This window comes from Otolemur garnettii, unplaced genomic scaffold (assembly GCF_000181295.1).
Source record: "Otolemur garnettii isolate 467f Iridium unplaced genomic scaffold, OtoGar3 scaffold00120, whole genome shotgun sequence".
Classification (NCBI taxonomy): domain Eukaryota; kingdom Metazoa; phylum Chordata; class Mammalia; order Primates; family Galagidae; genus Otolemur; species Otolemur garnettii.
Window position 1 is genome coordinate 931,871 of NW_003852515.1, and position 22,017 is coordinate 953,887.

The following is a 22,017-nucleotide window of genomic DNA, read 5'->3' on the forward strand; positions in this document are numbered from 1 at the left end:
TAAACAACTCCACTGTGACTATTTAGAGAGTTCCAGACTAGAGACTTACTTGACATCAAACTGGGTGACTTCATGGGATATATCCCAATACAATCGAAAGATACAGATTCTCTTTATTAGCTCACCATGTCTAAAACACATATTTGTGAGTGTATTGTCTTTGTTCAAACAGAATAAAATCCAGATGCCTTAGCTGGCATTCAGTGTCCACACAATCATGATGTAAGGGCCTTGCCAGCATATTCTCCATCACCTCTTGTGAGAATCTTTTTTCTTTAGGCAAACTGCACACTTGTTCCCTTCTCCACAAACTTTGAGTGTCTCTGCTCATATTTCTCTTCTCCCCACTGGAGATGCTCCCCAGCTTCTCTGTAGTCCTACATATCAGTCCTACGCCCCATTCATTTAACAAGTACTCATTGATCCTCACTGGGCCCTTACTATAGATGCTATAGCATGTGCTACAATGAACTAGGAGAGAACTCCAGGAGATATCCAACTTAGAAGGAGGGTATGATGTTCAGCGAGTATTTCCTTCAAAATTTAAGGATGAAAGTGAAAGTTTCATGAAAACAGAATTATAGTTGACCTAAGTCAAGTCAATAGTTGACTAGTGATCTATGTCAATTCAGAAAATAAAGAATGCTATAGTCGATAAAAACATATTTCTACTTATATCATAGAAGTAAGAAAATGTTAAGGAGAAGTCTCAGCTTCCTCTTGGGACCTGCTTTATAATGTTGTGGGCTAATATAGGTGTCCATAAAGTTCATGGCCACCCTATATAAAAGAAGAAAACAACTTATTTTTAAACTCCTAGTTTGTTTTCCTGTCTTAGTAAAAGAGATGGTCTCAGGACTGAAGTGAAAAAAAGCCAACAGAGAAAGGGCTGGCCTGAGATGACAGAATGCGTTCAATGAAAGCTCTCTTTATGGACGATTTCTCCCAGAAACTGAGAATAATGAGAATATCAAATCATGATAAATGGTTGAGAAATCCGAAGAAAAGATGAGCAGCCAGAAAGTTAGAGCTGGCTAATAGCTTGAGTTTTCAAAATAGTGAAAAAGTAGATTTTGCAGTCTATAGCTGAGTGAGGTCAATGCTGGCCTTGGGAAGGTCACAGAGCAGGACGCTCTTAGGATGCTGCTGTGTGAACACTTCAAAGAGAAAGTGAAGGACAGTTCTCAAAAAATGGGACAAGCCAGGCTAGCTTCATTTCTTCTTTGAGAGACAGGCCAAGCAAAGCTGTGTGAAAGGTATTGTCATGTCTATCAGGCATCGAGCAAATGGTTTTATGTGTGTTTTTGTTTTTTTTTTTTTTTTACGAATAGAAAAAAAAATGATACACATTGTCATCTGAAAGACGATAATGAAAGAATGTGGAAAGACAATTTGGTGCTGTCCTCTTTTGTACTTTACTCCATGCCTGGGTAGAGATGATTCCTCCTATTTGCAAATGACAGAAATCTCCAAGGAATAGTGAAAAGAGGCTACAAAAAGATCTTCACGTTCTGATAAGCAAAGCTGAATCTAACAGGATGAAACTGACTAGGAAAACGTTTAAGGACCCACAAGTACCTCTCAAGGGCTAAGTGCACTAGACTGGGACTGAACACACATCACTAAGTGGGTAACACACAGGGCACAGGGTTAGGAATTTTCAGAGCAAGAGCATTAAGACTTAAAGTATGAAGCGCTCATCAAAAGCACAACATAACCTTCAGACACTTGCAGTTCGGAAGAAAAAGGATGCTCATTCTACCTGGTTGCCCCACTCGTGTCACAGTGATATGATTATTTTTATTCTAGATAATGCAACTGAAGGCAGACTTAACATATGCCAGAATATTAGTGTGACCAGAATGTCAAACCATGTCCTCTAGGGAAGAATTTAAAGGACCACAGTTCTCGAAGAAGAGATTTGTGGTAAAGTGGCAGGTAGTGACATCTAACTTTATTACATATCTGTAGACGTACACAGAAGATAGATTAGATGTGTTCTGATTCATCTCATGAGGTAAATTCTATGATGTATAGCTTTAGAGATACTTTGAGCAGTAGTAATACTGGAACATTTATCAGCATATTGCTTGAAATTCCATTTCCCCAGCACCTTCCAAACCCTTTTCTGAATTCTTCTTCTCCATAACCCTCATTGCCATCTAACACATGAGATTTTATTTTAAATTCTTTTGACTGTCTTTCTCCATTGGGGATTAAGCTCCACAAGGAGAGAGCTTTTCATATGTGTTGTTTACTGTCATAACCTTGATGCCTGGCATTGTGTGGTTACCTGTAAACATTTGTTGAAAGAATAAATGAACATGTGGGTTTTACCAGCTTCTGCCCTCCTGCTATCTGCTATGAAGAATTCTAGCTGATGCCATCTGGTTTCTCCTTTCCCTAACACGTTCTGTGTTAGGTTTGGTTTTTGCCCTGTTGATTATTTGAGCTGTTGTATGCATAAATGGGAAGCAAAAGGTGAGATTAGATGGTCAGGAACGACAAGAAGTGGGGCCAGGGAAGATTTTTCTGGGAGTTTGGGAAGAGCGGCAGGAGGATCTGAGAAGTGTGAATAAAGGGCATGGGGAGGAAAAGAGATTTAAGTAAGGATTGCTGAGCTTATGAGCTGTGTTAAGATATTTGAGCAGTGCTTGTAAAGAACTTGAGTTATTTTCAAGTGAAAGTGTAATTACTGGGTGATTTCATTGATAGTAACAATATTCTGAGACTGAACCATGTGGAGAAGCTTCCAAGGGAGCACAGTCAGAAGATTTGGGTTTGAAGCCATGCTGGGGCACTTGTCAGCTGGCTAACTTTAGGCAAACAGCCAGTTAGACTGATGTAGCCTCCTCAGTGCCTCAGAGTGACTGGGCCCTCTCTTCCCTAACAGTAGGTTTCCTCATTCTTTATTTTATTTTATTTTATTTTATTTTATTTTATTTTGAGACAGAGTCTCACTGTGTCACCCTTGATAGAGTGCCATGGCGCTACAGCTCAGAGCAATCTCAAACTCTTGGGCTTAAGCAATTCTCTTGTCTCAGTCTCCCAAGTAGCTGGAACAACAGGTGCCCGCCACAATGCCCATCTATTTTTTGTTGTAGTTGTCATTATTCTCTTAGCAGGCCTGGGCGAGTTTTGAACCCACCAGCCCTGGAGTATGTGGCCAGTGCCCTAACCAGTGAAGTAAGGACACCGAGCTGGGTTTCAACCTTCTTGAAAGGGAGCTAATGGTGTCTGTCCCACCTTTTTTTTTTTTTTTTTTTGAGACAAATTCTCATACTGTCACCCTAAGTAGAGTGTTGTGGCATCATAGTTCACAGCAAACTTCAACTCTTGGGCTCAAGTGATACTCTTGCCTCAGTTTTTCTGTTTTTAGTAGAGATGGAGTCTTACTTTTTGCTCAGGCTGGTCTTAAACCTTTCAGCTCAAGCAATCCACCCGCCTTGGCCTCCCAGAGTGCTAGGATTATAGACATGAACCATGGAGCCAGGTCCCACCTCACAGACTTTTAGGATCAAAGTCCAAGTGAAAATTCCAAGTATTAGAATTCCTTGTGAACTTTAAACACATATCTATGAATATAAGGCTTGTGTTTTATCCTCTGTTGCTATTCTTCCATATAACAGACACTTAGTGAATGTTTATTAATGTGAATTTCATAACCTCTTCTCTGTGTTATAACCTCTTCTCTGCTGCACCAAACAGCAGCTTACATGGGGAGAACTCCCCCTGGGTGATATTCAGGTTATAATGTGGTGCCTAAATTTTCTCCGAGTAGAATTAAACATTTATTTGGAGTTCTGGCTAATCTTGACCATAAAGTTTATTCTCCATCTCTTTTCTTTAGGAAAATTTGGGACCTGAGTTAGCAAAGTGCTTCCATATTCTTCCCTACAGTGGGTTAGCAGGTGCCGTGACAAGGGAGTATTGGTATAGAACAAAGCTGTAGATCGGTAGAACAGGAAAGAACTTGGCCTGAGAAATCTAAATCTCTCCTGCTTGGTCTTTTTAGTAACCCTTCTGCTCTCCCAAAGTTGGCTTTTCCCAAATCAGGGGCCAAAGGCTATTAAAGGGAATTGTACATGAGGCAGGATGGTATGTGTTTATAGCAGTTAAATGCTAGAACAATTTATTGCCATGTCTGAGTTTCTCATTATGGTTAAGCAAACATGACCTTAGACACCAGAAGACTTGGGTTCTAAATCCGGCCCTTCCACTAACTAGTTGTAAATCTGTGATAACCACCACAGACTTTAGTTCCCTTGGATATAATAAGATCTAATTAAAAATTCTTAGACTTCTATGACTTTGGATAAAGAATTTAAATTGTTACTCTAAAACAAGAATCTTTTCCCTTTCTTTCTGCTAGTGCTATTTTACTTTTCCTCCCGTGAGCATTATTCGGGCTCTGCCAAGGACAATATTGATTCACAGAATGAGCATGTTGTGATTTGAAGCATTTCCAGGAAGACTAGAAGCAATGTAGTCAGGGTTTTCTCTCTAGAGGAGTCAATGGGCAGCCAGCCACTCCAATGTGACAGTGATGCGATGACCACATTCTCTAGGCTGGAGTGGTGGGCCTGACTGCAGCCAGGATTTATAGAGGTGATAATCAAATCTGTATTCACACAGGATCCTATTCAGAGGGCTTTCCTCCGTGACTTCCTGTCATGTTTGAGGGAATCTGTACATAAATTCATGAACTTAGAAACCGTGATAGTATTTCACACCAAATGTGTTTGTCTGGTATTAGTAAAAATTCAGATCCTTTTTATCCCTGGATTTTTTACTAATTTTTCATTTCTAGAAACGTTCTCTTCTATGCTGGATGTTGAAGGATAAAACAATAAGATAAAAATATTTCAAGTTGTATATGAAAACACCACACTGTACCCCATGATTGCATTAATGCACACAGCTATGATTTAATTTAAAAAAGAAAAAAAAAAACCACTGAGTTGGTGGTACTGCTAAGGGGCTTTACAGCATTATCTTGCTGGTTTTGTTATCTAACAATTGTCTTAACTGGTATAGCCTCTCCAGTGCCCCAGAGTGACTGGGCCCAGAGGGACTGGCGGACATTAACTCAACTTACAGAAGGTTGATGTATAAATCTGACTATTCTCAATTTATTAGTCTGAATAGGAGCTATTCTGTTCCACTGGTAAGAACCCTCCTGTTCCCTATTCAATGCAAGTTTTCAAATGTTTTGGTATGAAGAAGTTGTTAAGTTAGATTTATTATCATAAGTTGGCGAGTAGGGAATCAAAGCAAAGGCATATGGATAGGACTAGAAGAAAGTTTGAAAATGTTGCCGAGGTAGTTGATCCTTTCCTGGCCTCCAACAGAGATCATCTCTAGGGAGATATATTTCCCAGATTCTGGCTTTCTGTCGGATAATGCTGGAAGCATACTGACCCTTTCTTTCTCCTGAACTCTATTTCTTATCTGTTGCCCAGGCCTTATGTACTGACATTTTCTTTCTTCAAGTATGCTAAAATCACTGATTGCTACCGTGTTTTTAGTCTTAATACCTTGGGAGATGGTCTTTCTCCTATCATTATGTGTTTTAAAGGATCTGATTGTTCTGCTTATGGTATCACTCCTTTTCCAAGTTAAAAAGTTCATCTTGTGCTTCTGAGTCATTTCCAAATAATCTCGAGGAAAAGCACAGAACTGTGTATTTTCCCGCTGAGATGTTTTTATCTCAACTCCAAGTTAACACTCTGAAAAGGTTTAAACAAAAATCAGTCCAGCTAGTTTAAATTATGAGGTGAAAAGTTAATGTACTTTTAAATGCTTTATTTTCTAATATTAATTACATTTAGAAACATAAATGTAATGATAAAGATAACAAATTTGATATTTCATTTTATAATTAGATCAAAACAGTCTTAAGCCAAACATTGTGAAAGATTTCCCCATAAATAATACGCCATTAACGGCTACTTACATCTTTTTAAGTTTTGAGTATTTGATGAAAACTTTATCTGGAAGACTGTGGATTTTGTTTTTCTTAAGAGACCTAAAATAACATGTAAAGTGAACTTCATTATGGATTTTTATGGGCAACCAAACTCTTCTCTAGAAGCTACACGCTTGGGAAGAGAATATTTGATGATGTTCCATGGTAGTTAACACACACTTGAACACGGCAATAACTAAAAACTTTTCACGAGAGAATGAAAAATTCATAAAGCAAAATTAAAGCCGTTTGCAAGTATTTGACAAGTGTAGTCAATTAGTATAAGAGACAAGAATGTCTATGGTGATTTAACCTTTTCTTTTACTCTCTGGGTAAATGAACAAAACACAACAAATGAAAGCAAAAAGCAGCCAAAGATCCTAACCAGCTCATTCATGTTCAAATAATGACATGATGGCAAATGCTCGAGGCTCTTGTTAATAAAAATTTTATGCAAAATATCGAAAAGTTTGCTTGCTATGGCCCTGTTAGCCTCATGGATCTTTTATACCTTTATAGTCTTGGGTAAATTACTCACATAAAAAATGAGGTAGAATAAGCCAGGTGTTCTTTTTTTGTTTTAACATTTCAGCACAGGCACATTAGTGACAATACACAAACCAGAAAGTAACTGAAAATAAAACCTTTAGACCACAGAATGGTGAGCTAACTGGTCACTGTTTCACTGAGCTAATGTAACATGGAGCATTTAAAACATACCCACTCCCTCCCTCCCACCCCCCACACACTGGATAGGAAGCATGCAGAATTCTGTTACAAAGAAAAGAATTTCTATTATTTTGTTAATATACAAGCAACACTATCAGGATTTCATGTGACTTTAGGGACACATACTATCAAGAATGGTTCAACTCACAGTAATGTCACATTGCTGGACGTCATGGGCACAGACTTCAAGCCAGCGTTCACACATTCCAATTCAGTATCTGTGCAGTCACAGTGTTGGGGGTACTGCTTTAGAACTAGGGGGACAAAAAGAATAAGATTTTGTTTAAAAAACACAGTTTTAAAATTATGACTTTCTCTGAAATAACTGACATTGCTCTCTTTTCATTGAATAATGTATGTATAAACTTTACATCTGTTAAAGATATTTCTGAAGCCCATTTGAAAGACAAGTAAAAATTCTCTTGTGATCAAATATAGACTAATGTGGTGTTATTCTCAGTTCTAGTTTCTGGTAGTCATCTTAGAGGCATTTAACAGGGGATTAGAAAGAAATGACAGAGATGTGAAATAGCATAAAATCATACAGTGAAGTAAAATTAGTTCTCCTCAGTGAAAAACATAAGGTGATTAAGTAATCTTGATGGACATGACCCAGTCAACTAAATTCAGTTCAATTCAATTCAATTCCATGGCACAAAGTAGTTGCTCAATAAATGCTTGTTGATTCAAATCAGATTCAGTGTTCCCTGTCAGACCTCTCTGAGCTCCGTGAGAACACTGAAAGGCAGGTTCTGCCCAGCTGATATCGCACCTTATTAAAACCCACGCAGGCACATGGCCTCTCATTTTGGTTCTGTTTTCCATTACTGTGAAGTTGAAAGGCCAAAGTTGTAGGAAAGTTATAAAGCTGAGAAAACCAAAGATCTATCCATATGAAGCATTTAGAAGAGAGAAAAAGGCTTCAGAAATCTCTCTGAAGGAACTTACATAATTAAGATAATTGCATATAAAAGAATGAGAAATCTATGGAGAAATCAGGCCAAATTGACCCCAGGCCAATCACTGTGTGTGTGAGTGTGTGTGTAAAGAGGAGAGAAGGGGAACAGCACGCACAGATATTTCTCGAGTGTGACTTCCACCGATCCATGATCCAAGGGATATTTGTTCTGGTGGAGCTGAGAAATGGAGACTTGTTTTCAAATTCATATTTTTTATTTTAACATAATTGTAAGTTCTTTGCACTTGCCCTACTTCTTTCATATGACATTTATTCAGATGTTATTTTAAAAATGAAATTCAGTGAATTTTAATAGTAAAGCCAACACACATTTACTGAGTACCAACTTACTGCAAAAGATGCTTTTACTACATAAAGTTTTGGAGTGTATTTCATGTTGTCTGTATGTATTTGTTAATTAGTGATCTCCCTAAAGATAACTTTAGTATGCTCACTTTGATGTTCATTGACATAACCACCATCGAAATTATAGTTATATTGTTAGATTAAGAGCCTGTTGTTGGAAACTTACTTACCAATGAAATAATTTCACATAGGCAAGCTGGGTGTGTTGCTGAAACCAGAAACAGAAACATGGGCATAACTATTCACCCACCCTCACCCCCAAGTGAATCACACCCTCAAGTTCTGTGGATTCTTCTGAAATGCCTCCTGTATCTCTCTCTGCATCTCTCTTCCCAGTGGCATTTTCTGGGCATCGCAGAAACATAGCAATCAGTTATCTCTTCTGTCATTCTTCCTCCTCCATCTGAGCATGATGGGTCATTTGGGCTGATTGTTCTCTGTTGTGGGGGGCTATCCTGGACATACAGCATGTTTGCAGCATCCCCACCCTCTGCTCTCTAGATGCCAGCAGCAACCTGACCCCCTCCACCTGGGCAACCAAAAATGTCTTCAGGCACAGGCAAGTGGTCTTGGGGGTCAGGGTTGTCTTTGCTGAGACCTGCTGCTCTAATGCATTCTTTTCAGTACTGATGGAAGCACCTTCCTCATACACATCTCTAATCATGTGCTTTCCTTCAACAAAGTGAAATAAAAATCCAAACCAAACCAAGCAAGCATAGAGGTCCACACCTTTGGTGATTGCACCTGGTGTAGCGGGCAGTGACCTCTGGGATATGTGCAAGACGACTCACCATAGCTCAGGAAGAAACTTCTGGTGATGTTGATGTTTAATCATCCTTTTTAATTTCTAATTACATAACATACTTTTATATAACAAACTAGATGATAAGTGGTAATTATAAACTGGTATTATGAAGTGCATGCAATACTGTCAGTGTGGTTTTAATATAATATTACATACATTAAATTAACATATGCACATTTATATATACATGTTAACATATGTATATAATTGCACATTCACCTACATAATTCTCTCTCTCTGTACAACACACACACACACATGAACACAATTCTATCTACAGGATAGAGGTTACCCTCCAAAGTGTGTACCCCAAACCCTTCCTGGGCTGGCCCCAGCCCTCTCCTTCGGCTCTGCCCCTTGCCCCTGCACATGGAGACGCTGTGAGAGGCACTGCACAGCCTGCTCTGCACCGTCCTACACCAGCGCTTTGCAGACCTGCTCCCTGCCTGTCCTGTCACCCTTCTTTCCCTCCCTCCATCCACAGACTTCAGAGTCCACCTCAAATGCCATTCTCTCTGGGAAGCTATCCTCTCTCCCAGGGCTTCTGCATTCCCCGCACACACATCAGTCCTCCTCTGAGCACTCATGTTGCATCTCTCTGCTCCTGTAAACAGGGACCTGTCTATCCTAATGGTGTGAGGTGTTTGTGGGTTGAAGCCTTGTCTGAGTCATCATCGTGCTCTCGGTGCCTGACAAGGGCTGGAAAGTAGTGGGGCCCAGTATCTTTCTTGGAAGAAGTAATTAAAGGTAATAAAACCTTTACCATTTGTCACAATTATTCAGTATTTATATTCTTGCAATCATAGACTAAAATATAACAATAGCATGAATGGAGATGGTTGTTTTCTTCTTTCTCTCTTGTCAGTCCCACAGGCTGACAGCACACTGGTTAGCTAGAGAAAATGCTTTAAACCGATCTTGAAATTCCGAAGGGAATTTATCACACTACCCATATAAATCCATGCACTACCAGTCATGTTTTTGCAAAGCTGACACTGGTCCTTGAGCCAATTTCACTTACAGCATTCCTGTGTTAATGCCACATTGTTACCCTTTCCATGGACTGTGCCAAATATGGTCGCCCATCCACTAGTGTCACCTGCGAAGTGATGATTGACATGTGTCAGTCATTCTAGAGTGCAAATACCATATTACAAAATAAAATTTGATAATAAAAGCAAATTAAAAATTAGTTTAATGGTTAACTAAATAAAACTTAGTTTAAATGTCTTAAAAAATTAGCTATTTCTAATACGGACAGTTTAAATGTTTGACTTTAATTTTAAAGACCTCAGAAGAAAATACATAAAATCCAAATTTTATTTTTGTCTGTGCATACCCCTACATAAATACATGTTGATACATACTTGAATAGCTATATTGAGTTCTGATAAAAGTTATGTTACCTGATATTTTTTAATGAAGCAAAAAATAAAGTTCTTTTTAATAAATGCTTTTGATTCTTATTGAGAAAAAAAACATTTCCTCAATCTGTCATATGTTAGCATCAATTTGACACATGTGAATATGATTTATTTGCCAAATTTTCTTATCTGTTTTGTAATAAATTGTATTTTTTAAAAAGGAAGCCTAATTTTGAAGTAGTGTCACTTTAGCACATACTATTAAATTACAAAATATGCATTATAACATGATACTGAAGTTCACCTGAATAGATAAGTAAATTTAAATGATGGCTCACAGGCATCTTTGATTCCTGACATCTTTAACTGATATCTATTTCTTATTAATACCCTTAATGATTTTACTGTGATCCCCCTCATATGCATTATTTGATTTGGGTTCAGAACATCCTCATGAGGTACATAAACATTCATTGTCTCTGATTCTCATGCAGCAAAGACAAAGCCCCATAAATTTAAGTAACTTGGCCACTGGGATCCAGAGAGCCACCCCCTACACTAAGCACGGATTCAGTGCCTTGTGTGTATTATACTGTTCCGGGCTCTGGTGGCAATAAAACAAATAAGAGGCAGGCCTCTTCTCATGGATTTCCTGCCTCGGAAGACAGGTACAGGGAAAGGATAGGCAGTGTACTAGTGCAGCTGTGCAGAGATGCACCCTGGGCGCTGTGGCAGCACACAGAAACTGCACCCGTTCTAGACCAGTGATTGATACAGGCTCAGGGTGGCCAGGGAAGCCCTCCTGCAGGAGGTGATACTTGAATTGTGTTCTGAAGGATGAGTAGGAGTGATCTAGGGGACGTGTGGGCAAAGGCTGTTTCCATCAGAAAGAAGCGTGCCTCAGACCTGGGGGGCAGGACAGCAGATTCTAGAGAGAGAGATGCTTGGTATTGCTGAAGTTTGCTGCCTCACTATGTTCACTTTGATGCATAGCCAGGCAGTACCAAAGAGAGGTCCCTCTGCCTGGCAGATGACCCAGGGAATTCCTTCAGATTCAGGTCTGGGTTCTGAATCATGTGTTTCATTCAGCCTCAGGGCCTTTGCACTTGCTGTGTTCTTTGCTTGAAATTCTGTTCCTCCAGAATATTTGGTGCTTCCTTTCTTTTTCTTTTTCTTTCTTTTTTTTTTTCTATTTAGTTCTTAACCCAAATGTCATTATCTTAAAAAGTTTTCTCTGATTACATCCTTAAAATATCCCTCCTCCAAGTCACATTCTATCTCCTATCCTGCTTTATTTTCTTGAGGGTACTTACCACTCTCTGAGACCAACTTACTTGAGTACAGGTTTGTCATTTTCTTAGTTCACATTGTGTGAACTACACAACATTGAGAACTTTGTCAACCTCAAGCCCACTGTGTCCCAGTGATTTGAAACTCCCAGCCCAAAGTGGCCCTCAGTATCAATCTGCTTATCAACTAATTCTCTAGGTGGGCCCATTCATACTTTATGGCTGTTCTTGCCGCAGAACTAAACTAACAGCCATAAGGAAGTAGTTAGAGGAAGCCCCTTAAAATTAAAATGAGTACCCAAGTAGATTTTAAAATATAATTTCAATGTTAATAAAATATAACATTTTATAAATACTGAATCTCTGATTCTAGCAATGTGCATACATGAAAATTCATGTCACCATCTCAAACTGAGGAGTAATTATGTTCATTACAAAAAGAGCCCCTATACAACAAGTCAGGTCTCCAAGTTCACTCCATGAGGTCATTATCCAACTTGCCCACAGTTTTTAGGAGGTTGTAAAGCAAGGAGGCAGCATAGTGGAAACACAGTGGGGCACTCACCACAGTTCTCCTCGTCGGCTCCGTTCCCACAGTCATCCTCACCATCGCAGTGAAAAGCTCGGGGAAGGCACTTGGTGAGATTCCCGCAGGGAAAATATCCTTTTTGGCACAAAGGAGTGATCGTACTACCTTCAGTCAGTGCAAAATCTATGTGAAATAAGGGAGAAAAATCACACATAAGAGAAACAAAGCTTTAACATAGCCAAGAAATCTGTTCATGTTATCCTATTTAATTTTCACAAGCACCCTAAGTTGAGTTTGCCTGGTGTTATTCTTAGTGTACAATTTGTTTTGAGCAATATTTTTAATGTTAACATTTCAAACAACCATGATCTCACCTAACACCAGCTAGACCAAGAATGGAATCAAGATTCCTTTTGAACTCATTTCTGCAAGGTAACAGTAAACAAAACCAAATGTGTTGTCCTGCTTTTGTAGGAAGTCAAAAGAGTTATCCACCCTTGGAAACAGGAAAGTGAAACCATAAGCAATAGGATCCAAAAGAAGAGTTTATTTACTTATTAATTTTTTACAAGACAGCTTTGAGGTAACATAATAAAAATGCATATGCAGAAGGAATGTCTAAGTGTGCAAGAGAAACCCAGACCCACATTAGAATCAGGGGAGATAATCCTGAGTATTTAACACTCACTGGGTTTACGGCATGCCAGGCACTTTGATACTAGTTATCTTAGTTAACTCTTCAACCAGCTATGGTTTGAGCCATTTATCCTTCATGTGTCACAGTTGGGGAAGTTAAATATCTCGCCTGTGGTGATTTGTTTGGAAATTGACACAGGCTGGGCTTGAATCATCCTTCTGACACTACCTTCATTGTGCTGTGAGGATCTATGAGATCAGGAACCTGAATTTCAAGGATGCTAAGTCCTCACCGAGGATCAATTCTAGGTAATCTTCTTACCCATGGTAGGTAAGAGAAGTCCAACAAAGCTACAGTAACTGCTGGGTTGAATAAGAGAGCAAAGAAAGAAAACATAACTAACATTTACAAAAGTGCTGTATCTATGGGTGGCATCACCAAAACAATTCCAGAAATTTACATGGAAGGGATATAAATTTCTCTTTCAATTTTGAGAGAGTACTTTCTAGAAAAGAAAGATCTGTTCGCAAATTTGGCAAGTAAAGTTATGGAAATTATGTATTTCTTAAAAAGGAATTGAGGTTGAAATATCACACAAGATGGAGTATATAAAGACAGGAACGGCCATGTTTCATTATGATTTATTGAAGGGTGCCAGGAACATTGGCAAAATATTCCTAACTACATCACTGAAGGTTGGCATCACCACCAGGAATTTCCTTGGCTCTACGAGGTGGATGATTTATTTTTTAACATAACAGAAGAATAGAGAACAAACTTCCATGGAGTATCATCTACCTCGTGCTGAGTATTTCCTAGTTAATTTATTTAATGTCAATGCCACCTCCAAATAAAGATGGTATGATCACCTCTAAATAAAGATGAGGAAATGACTTCTACTCTGGGTTTGGGGGAAATGCCCTTTTAAGGTCTGAGCCCTCCAAGTTAAAGCTGCCTTGTAGAAAGATGTCCTCTCCTCACACCCCCAGGAGACTCTCCTAACAAGGTAAAATCTGGAGCCCCATCGTTTAGCAAATGATGCCATTTGTTTAAGGGCAAAGGTTTGAGTTTGGGCACTACAGCTATGACAATGCACGTTGAGTCTTTAGTGACATCATCAGAGAGGATAAGTGGATAATTCAAGCGTTAGCGGTTGCGTTACTGTGACTGTGGACGCCCGGCCAGGGCGCAAGGAGAGCGTCCAGCCTGCTCCGGGCAGCCCGGGCGGGAGGTGCCCGCTCCAGACGCTGCTGCTTTGCGCATTCCCGATCCTCTGTCGGAGGAGGAAGCCCCAGGCTGTGGCTCTGGGTGTTTTTTCCCCACGGCCTTTTTGTCCTTACGAAAGCAAAGTTATTTTCTCTGCTATAGCTGCCTAGTGGCAGAGGAAAGATTTCCCATCAGCAGCGAGGCATAAGACCAGGCAGGCCCGTGACTATTTTGGGAAGATCCCTCTGCCGCCGCCTGCTGCTGGGGTTGGCGCTAAGTCTGTTCACCCGGGCAGAGGCTGACTGAGTCGTAGATTTTAATATCCCTTCACTTCTCACTTGTGAAGATCTCTATAGAAGGCAAATTTATAAAAACACTAGCAGTCCTCCTGTGTTTGGAACATGAATGAGTGAGTCAATATCTTTGTGGTGTGGCTCTGAATTTTTTTACGACAGTAACTCACAATTAGAAATACATTTTGTATCACAATACAGCATAAACCCAGAGACACCCACACTCCCACATCCACCCTCCACGAGCCCCCCACACCCTACACATACAACCACCATGTCCACAGACACCAGCACGCACACACCCACACTACTCATACACAAGCGTGGGCTGACACCCCCCAAGTCCCCCCACTCACCCCACACATACCCACGTCTACATACTGCTTGTCTTTTACCACGTAGGATGCACTCTGATCATTGCTATTCTGTCTCATTCACCTGAAAAGCGACCACAAGCCCCTAAATTGCTATCCTGATGCCTTAATGGGATGTGACCCACTATTTGAAAATATTTGCTGGTGATAAAGCACCACGGAGACCATCAAACCTAGATTAGAATTCTCGCTGCCACCCACTAGCTGTGTGATCTCCAGCACGCTACTTAAGCTCTTTAAAACGTGTTTTTTTGTATTTAAAATAGAATTAATGACAGTGTCTGCCTCATGGGTATGTTTTGGAGACTAGACAAACAAATGCTTGCGAAGTGCTGGGAGCACCCGGCTCACCATGAGCCTGGATAAATGTTGGCGTGTAAGAAGGTAGAACTTGAAGAAGGAAGCCCTATGTAAAAGGGAAGCTTGTTGTGTCTTAGCATTTCAGGATTTTTTAATGTGACTTTTATGAAAGATATAAAAGGGACTATCGTCTAAACTTCCTCTACCCCAGATTATCCTACTGTAAAACCATATGCACATCTACGGTTTTTACTTATTTCCTAGGTTCTTAATTTAATGTTAATGGCAACTGGGTACGGTTGGTATTATTACCTTCAAATAAAGATAGGGAAATGACTTCTACTCTGGTTTGGAGGACAATGTTCTTGTGAGGTCTGGGCCTTCCAAGTTAGAGCTGCCTTGTAGGATGGTTTTTATTTTCAGCAGCTTCAGATCTCTTTTGGAAGCTGACAGAAGGTTGTAAATGATAAATAAGCAAAGAAAATGTCCTTGCAACCTCTTAACAATTATATTTTCTTGATGTTTAGAGGACATTGAAGGGGGACCTGAGTAGGGCAGACAAAAATGAGGGACAGGAAAATGGCCGTGGGTGACGGAACAGCAGGAGGGAGCAGCCTCATATCTTGTACAATCAACATGCCACAGTCCCTGGGGGGAGGGGTATGGAACCTTATATCATAAACTTTACAACAACATAGAAATGGGTGAGAGGTCAACCGAAAACTATGCCACCATGGAAATAGGTCAACTGGAAAATGTGCTTTCCTCTATCACATATGTTGGGAGTAAGTATAGTGACTGGTATGAGATCAATACTTACTTGATTGGTACAAGATAGAATCCTTACTTTGCATATAGAAAGAGCCAATCAGGAAAAGAGAACTTGTGGGAAAATATAGAAGCCCTGGACAGAGGAGTTATGGTGGAACCCCGTTTGGAACCCCTTCCATTGTATTGGAGGCTTTCTTATCTGCCTTTCTTTTACTTATAATAAAATCTTCGCTTTTGCCTACTTATGGTCTGTGAATTCATTCTTTGATTCCTGAGACCAAGGCCCTGGTGAGAAAATTCTAGTATCAACATGATTAAGCATTTGATTGAAGAGAATTTTGAAATAGAAAGCTGAGGCTGTTTGAGTAAGATCTTGTGCTTCCTTCTGGGATTTTTTTTTTTTTTTTTTTTTTGAGACAGAATCTTACTTTACCACTCATGGTAGAGTGCCATGGTGTCATAGCTCACACAGCAACCTCAAACTCCTGGGCTTAAGCAATTCTCTTACCTCAGCCTCACAAGTAGCTGAGACTACAAGTGCCTGCCACAATGCTCAGCTACTTTAGAGATGGGGGTCTCACTCTTGCTCAGGCTGATCTTGAACCTATGAGCTCAGGCAATCCACCCGCTTCAGTCTCCCAGAGTGCTAGGATTCCAGGCGTGAGCCACTGCAGCCGGCCTTCCTTCTGGGATTTTTTCATGAAGCTAACCATAAATTCTTTGAGGATTGGACCCAACCAAATGCCCATCTTATGGGTGTGGACTCTTCACTTAAAGGCAGAAGCAGACAGTCAACTGGCAGAAATATGAGGGATCCAGATCATTTCCTCTCCCTAGAAAAAGAATTGAGTTGTATCTACCAGGTATGGGCAAAAAAGAGAAAGGGAAGGACCGACCACATATGAACAGAATCTGCCAATTGCATTTCTCACAGTTGTTTATTTTCTACCCCAGGGAAATGTCTTCTAGAAGATATATGGAAATATAACTTTTATGTGGAAGGAAACTAAATAAGTAAAATATATTCCCTATGCTTTGTTCTCTGTGCTTCAAGTCCTCATTGTCTAACTTAGTGTCATCTTTGGTGTTCAATAATTTTTTTTTTTTTTTTGAGACAGAGTCTCAAGCTGTCGCCCTGGGTAAAGGCTATGATGTCATGTGTCACAGCTCACAATGACCTCCAACTCCAGGGCTTAAGCGATTCTCTTGCCTCAGCCTCCCAAGTAGCTGGGATTACAGGCACTTGCCACAGCGCCTGGCTATTTTTTGGTTGTAGTTGTCATTGTTGTTTGGCAGGCCCGGGCTGGATTCGAACCCGCCAGCTCCAGTGAATGTGGCTGGCACCTTAGCCACTTGAGCTACAGGTGCCAAGCTGGTGTTCAGTAATTTTTTAAATGAATAATTTAACAGGTCATTTAGGAATTGAAAAAAAGGAATAGAAGGAAGAGCCCTTTTCAAAATTTAAGCTTCCCGAAGGGGCAGGCTCATGTTGTTATTCTGATGACAAAATACCCTTTGGTTTTCCACGTACTTCATTTATCATTCTGCTCTGTCATTATAAAATTTAAAAAAATAATTAAGACCCCCTGCTATATTTGGCACATCCTGAAAAAGAATCCCTAGGTGTATGTAGATAGCACAGGGTCTCCTGTCTGTTCTCCTGCCATCTGTGGAAGTGGAGAGAGACAGTTTTTATGAGACTGGGGATAGCACCAATGGAGGATTCCTACATCCCGGCAATGCTGATGGCTTCTGCAGCAGTTTCCGTGAGACTCCTGCCAAACATGCAGGCGAGGGTGGAGCCCGGGGGAGGGAATTGCTCAGTAGTAGTCCTTCCACTGTCTTCTGGTCAATATTCTGGACATGTCTATGAAAGGGGATTTTAAAATGACTTTTGATGGCCTTTGAAGCCAGTTGGACTGCTGCCCAAAGATATTTCTTGCTTCCTTCCAACACTTACCCTGGGTTATTGGGAAACAACAGGTGAGAAGGATCTTTACATTCCTCAGTTTAAGAATCAATAGAGTTCCTCTTTGCCTTCTCTGCTTCTCTGCCAATGCTAGTCTTACATGAAGCTGAGAAAAAAAGCCTGTGTCCCCTTAATCTGATGTTCTGGCTGAGACCTCCCTCACTAATGCCAGAGATGAGACTCTCTGGCCACGGGGGAGGACTGGGGACACTGGCCAAGGAGGCCACTTTCCAGAGTATGCTACTCCTGGGGGGTTGAACTCAATTCAGATGACATGTCACCGAGGAAGGCCATGGTGCTGCTGACTAGAACCCCCCGAGGAAGCCTGTGCCATTGAGCCTGAAGAGCCAGCTAACTGCAGCACCAGAGGAAACATTCATTTGACCTGCAGGAGACGGTAACTATGCGCCAGGCTTTGATGTCAGTCACCAAGACAGATAAACACCCTTTCCTGCCTGGCCTTCGGGTGCTGGGATCTTTGAGGGGGCAGCAACACCATTCTGGGCAGCTCTTATAAGAGCAAAGATGACTCCGGTTCCCTTTCTGGGTCCACCCAAATGGAAGGCCCCCCCCCCCCACTTCTGGGAAGAGCCTGAGTGTCACTGAAAGCACACATGTGGGGTAGACATTTTATTGTGTGAAGGAAACTAGGGAAATATTTCTAGAAAGGCTTTTATATGAAGGCAGATGGAGATAAATTGGCCTCTTGGTTGTGTATGCATTTTTTAAAAAACCTTGGAAATTTTAACATTTTGATGCTACTGTTTGGGCCTCCCTGCCCTGACAGTGTTGCTGGGCCACGTCAGTCATTGTGCACAGGATTCTGATCCAGTTTCATTCACACGTTTACTCCCATCATCTTCCCATTTTGAGATTCCTGCCTTAGCTGAATTTCTTTAAAATCCTATTTTCTGTTATGTTTTCTGGAACAAACCCACCACCTTATGCTGGTGAAAGCTCCTCGGGACTCTATATGTAGATTTTTTGCAGAAAATTTCTCCCTCTTCTGATGATTGACAGATGTGGGGACGTGATGCCTAAGCTTGTAGAACAGAGTGTAGTAAGCACAATACATTTTATTTTATACTGATTTTAAAAAAGAAAAAAGAGAGAGAATTTCAAATTGCCAACCTCATTCTCAGCAGGATGGATTTTAGTCCCACATCCCCCTTGGTTGGGTGATTTTATACAGATCACAAACTGAATCCTATGTCCCTTGACGGGTATAAGTGATTGAAGGAAACAAGGAAGACTTGCAAAAGTTATTTCTTCTGCTGAAGAGCAAACTGCCTAAACTTTTAAAGATGCATTCGTTTAGGTTATAATCTTACCTTTTAGGCTTGGCTCTCGTAGCACAGTGGTTACAGCACCAGCCACATACACTGAGGCTGGTGGGTTCAAACAGGCCAGCTAAACAATAATGACAACTGCAACAAAAAAATAGCTGGGCATTGTCCCAGCTACTTGGGAGGCTGAGGCAAGAGACTAGCTTAAGCCCAAGAGTTTGAGGTCGCTGTGAGCTGTGATGCTTAAGCCCAAGAGTTTGAGGTTGCTGTGAGCTGTGATGCCACAGCATTCTACCGAGAGTGACATAATGAGACTCTGTCTCAAAAAAACCAAAAACCTTATCTTTTAGTATATAAATGTCCATCTTATTCTGCATGGTTAGAGAGACTACCTTCTTCCTAAAACCTGCCTGAGGATGGTGAACTCGGAGCATGGACAAAAGGCGGGTGGGTGAAGGACAGAAGATGGTGGAAGGGTGACTGTGAATCAGACAGACTAGAAACCCTAATGGAACTTGGTCCAGAAAACTTGGAATGGAGAGAAACTGATACCTTTATTTATTCTTTATTTATTGGCTTCTCTCTTCTAATTCCTGTCTGATTCATTGACTGCTCTACCTCCAGGAACTCTAACCTTTCCTGGGGTTTTCCAAGGACCCCTCCCCCCCCCATGCACAGATACATAAGCAGATGCTCACAGATTCATGCTGACTCACAGCTGCTTGTCAACGCAGCTTCGCTCTCCTTGTTTTGCTCTTCTTTCCGAAGGAGGTGGGGCGGGAGTTGTAAGAGAACTCTCCCCCCCTCCCCTCCACACACACTCACTGGTTCCAGAGACCCTCGTGGGCCTTGGGAGTCTGGGAGCTTGTTGGGAAGCCTGCATGGCCTGGCTTTGCTAACCCATTCTCTGCAGAGTGATTGTGGGAGGACTTGGGATATGTGGGAAGGCAGCTTGGCTCTAGAAGGTTCAGGAGCCTCACCTCAGTCTTGAGGCAAACAATTATAAACATCTAGAGCTGAGTGAAGTCCTAGGAGGAGCTGGTTGGAATTGGTCCCCTTCAGACTTTTTTTCACCATAGTTGAGGCCCAATTCCAGACAGGAGGTCTGGGCCCATGCTGAACCGAGGCTCCTTCCAACAGATCACTGTACATGTTTCTTCCAGCCATGGTGTAGGGAGCCAGAGTAGAAAATGTTACCCTGAAGGCAAAGTTTACATCAACTTAACTTTTTTTTTCAACTTAAATTATTTTAATTTAAAAATTATTTCATTTCATTTTATTTTGTGAGATAGAGTCTCTCTCTGCCACCCAGACTAGAGTATAGAGGCATAGTCATGGCTCACTGCAACTTCAAACTCCTGGGCTCAAGCAATCCTCCTTCCTTAGCCTCCCAAGTAACTAGGACTACAAATGCACACTAAATTTTTTTCTATTTTCTGTAGAGACAGGGTATGTTACCCAGGCTGGTTTTGAACTCCTGGCTTCAAGCAATCTTCTGCCTTAGCCTCCCAAAGTGCTGGGATTACAGGTGTGAGCCATTACACCCAGACTCAATTTACAAATTTACCTATGGTATGTCCAAGACTGTCACACAGGACAAACCTTGCACAAGTATGGGACACTGTTCACAGACAACACTCACGCAGAACCTAATGGAAACTGCACAGTCCTATACCAAGGCCTCAGATGCTTCTTTAAGGATGTATAAGGGATGAAGTTCTTCCTTCTTGTCCATGGAAAAGTCTTCCATCTATGTTCCGTACTGCACTTGACCTCAGTTTCTCAGACTCATTCTTCTTTAATAATTTCTTTTCTTTCCTATATTGTCAACGTCTCTTTCTCTGTTCTGTATTTGTTAACAATAATCTTATTCAATCAGCTCTTCTGACAAAACAATCAAATAAACCAATCAGCCCAGCCAAGTCCGATTATAGCCACACATATCTTAGAAAGACCATAGGAGTCCATGCCTCCATTTTCTTACTACCCTTTCATTCTGAAACCCAGAGCTTCCAGTCTTGGCCTTGAAATTCTTCTCACCAGAATCACGAGCACACTTTTTGTTACTAACTCTAACAGGTGTATTTTAGTCCATTTCCTCCATGGTTTCCTGCAGCATTGGACTCATTCGAGCACATTCACCAGCTTGAAAGATTTCTTCCTTTGTCTTTCTTCTGTCTTTGCAGCGACGTCCCACTGCCCTGGTTTACTTCCTCCTGATTTCATAAAAGTTTCTTTCTCCCTCTTCATGTCAAAACCCTGAATGTCACTGATAGGGATGTCAATGTTTTGCATTTCTTAGACCAATAAAAGCCATCAAGGAATTTAAGACCTGCAAAAACTTGCTAATATTTTAGTTTGCAAATAAGGATATGTTTAAAACTCTACCCCTAAATCACCAGCCATTGATTTTAACATTGACTTATAAAAACATAGTTAAGAATTAGAGAGAACACATGCACAGAAGAAAAGACAATCCTTTCGAAGGAATACATGTAGCTTTGTGAAAAACTTGCTAACTTATGTCTGCCCTTGGCCTGCCGAGACTTTCATTTCTGACAGCCCTGGTCTGGGACAGGGTTTGGAACCAAGTGTGAGAAAACGGGGTCTGGCAGTGCAACCAGAATTCTTCAGGGAGGCGAGCCCTCTGTTCTCTAACTTGGAGATAGTTCTTCCCAGTTTTGCCACTTGTCTTTAACTTTGCTCAGGAGACTCTCCAGAGATGAAATGGAGCTTTATGGCTCAGATCCTGACTTTAAAATAATTATACACCAATGTACAATATAGACAAGGGCTATCTGGAAAGTATCCAGCCATTCCTGATAAATACTATTTTCATAGTACAGGGCTGGATACTTTCTGGACAGCCCTCGTATGTTTAAAGAAACTTAACTTATATCCTCCAAATTGATGAAAATAAAAAATAAAATAACTATGCAAAATAAAAATAGAAGGAAACTTATTTGATTTAACTAGGGTATCTATAAAAACACACAGCGTGTAACATGCCAACAGTGAGCTTTTGGAGGCTTTCCCTTTGGCATTGGCCACGGGACAATGATGTCCACTGTTACTGTATCTATTCAATATTATACTGAAGGACTTAGCCAATGCAGTTCATCAAGGAAAGTAAATCAATGGTATAAATACTGGGAGAGAAGAAATAAAACTGC

General features: G+C 40.8%; 1 protein-coding gene across 2 annotated transcripts in view; it reads right to left on the minus strand.

Moving 5' to 3' along the window:
* RXFP2 (relaxin/insulin like family peptide receptor 2) overlaps positions 1-22,017 on the minus strand; it is a 58,106-nt gene that overhangs the window by 27,358 nt on the left and 8,731 nt on the right. For both annotated transcript variants that reach the window (XM_012810006.1, XM_003797633.2), the window contains exons 2-5: positions 12,045-12,191; positions 9,848-9,925; positions 6,846-6,951; positions 5,957-6,028 (exon numbers count right to left, since the gene is read on the minus strand). In XM_012810006.1, the coding sequence (XP_012665460.1) occupies positions 5,957-6,028; positions 6,846-6,951; positions 9,848-9,925; positions 12,045-12,191 (403 nt within the window). The remainder of the gene's footprint in view (positions 1-5,956; positions 6,029-6,845; positions 6,952-9,847; positions 9,926-12,044; positions 12,192-22,017) is intronic.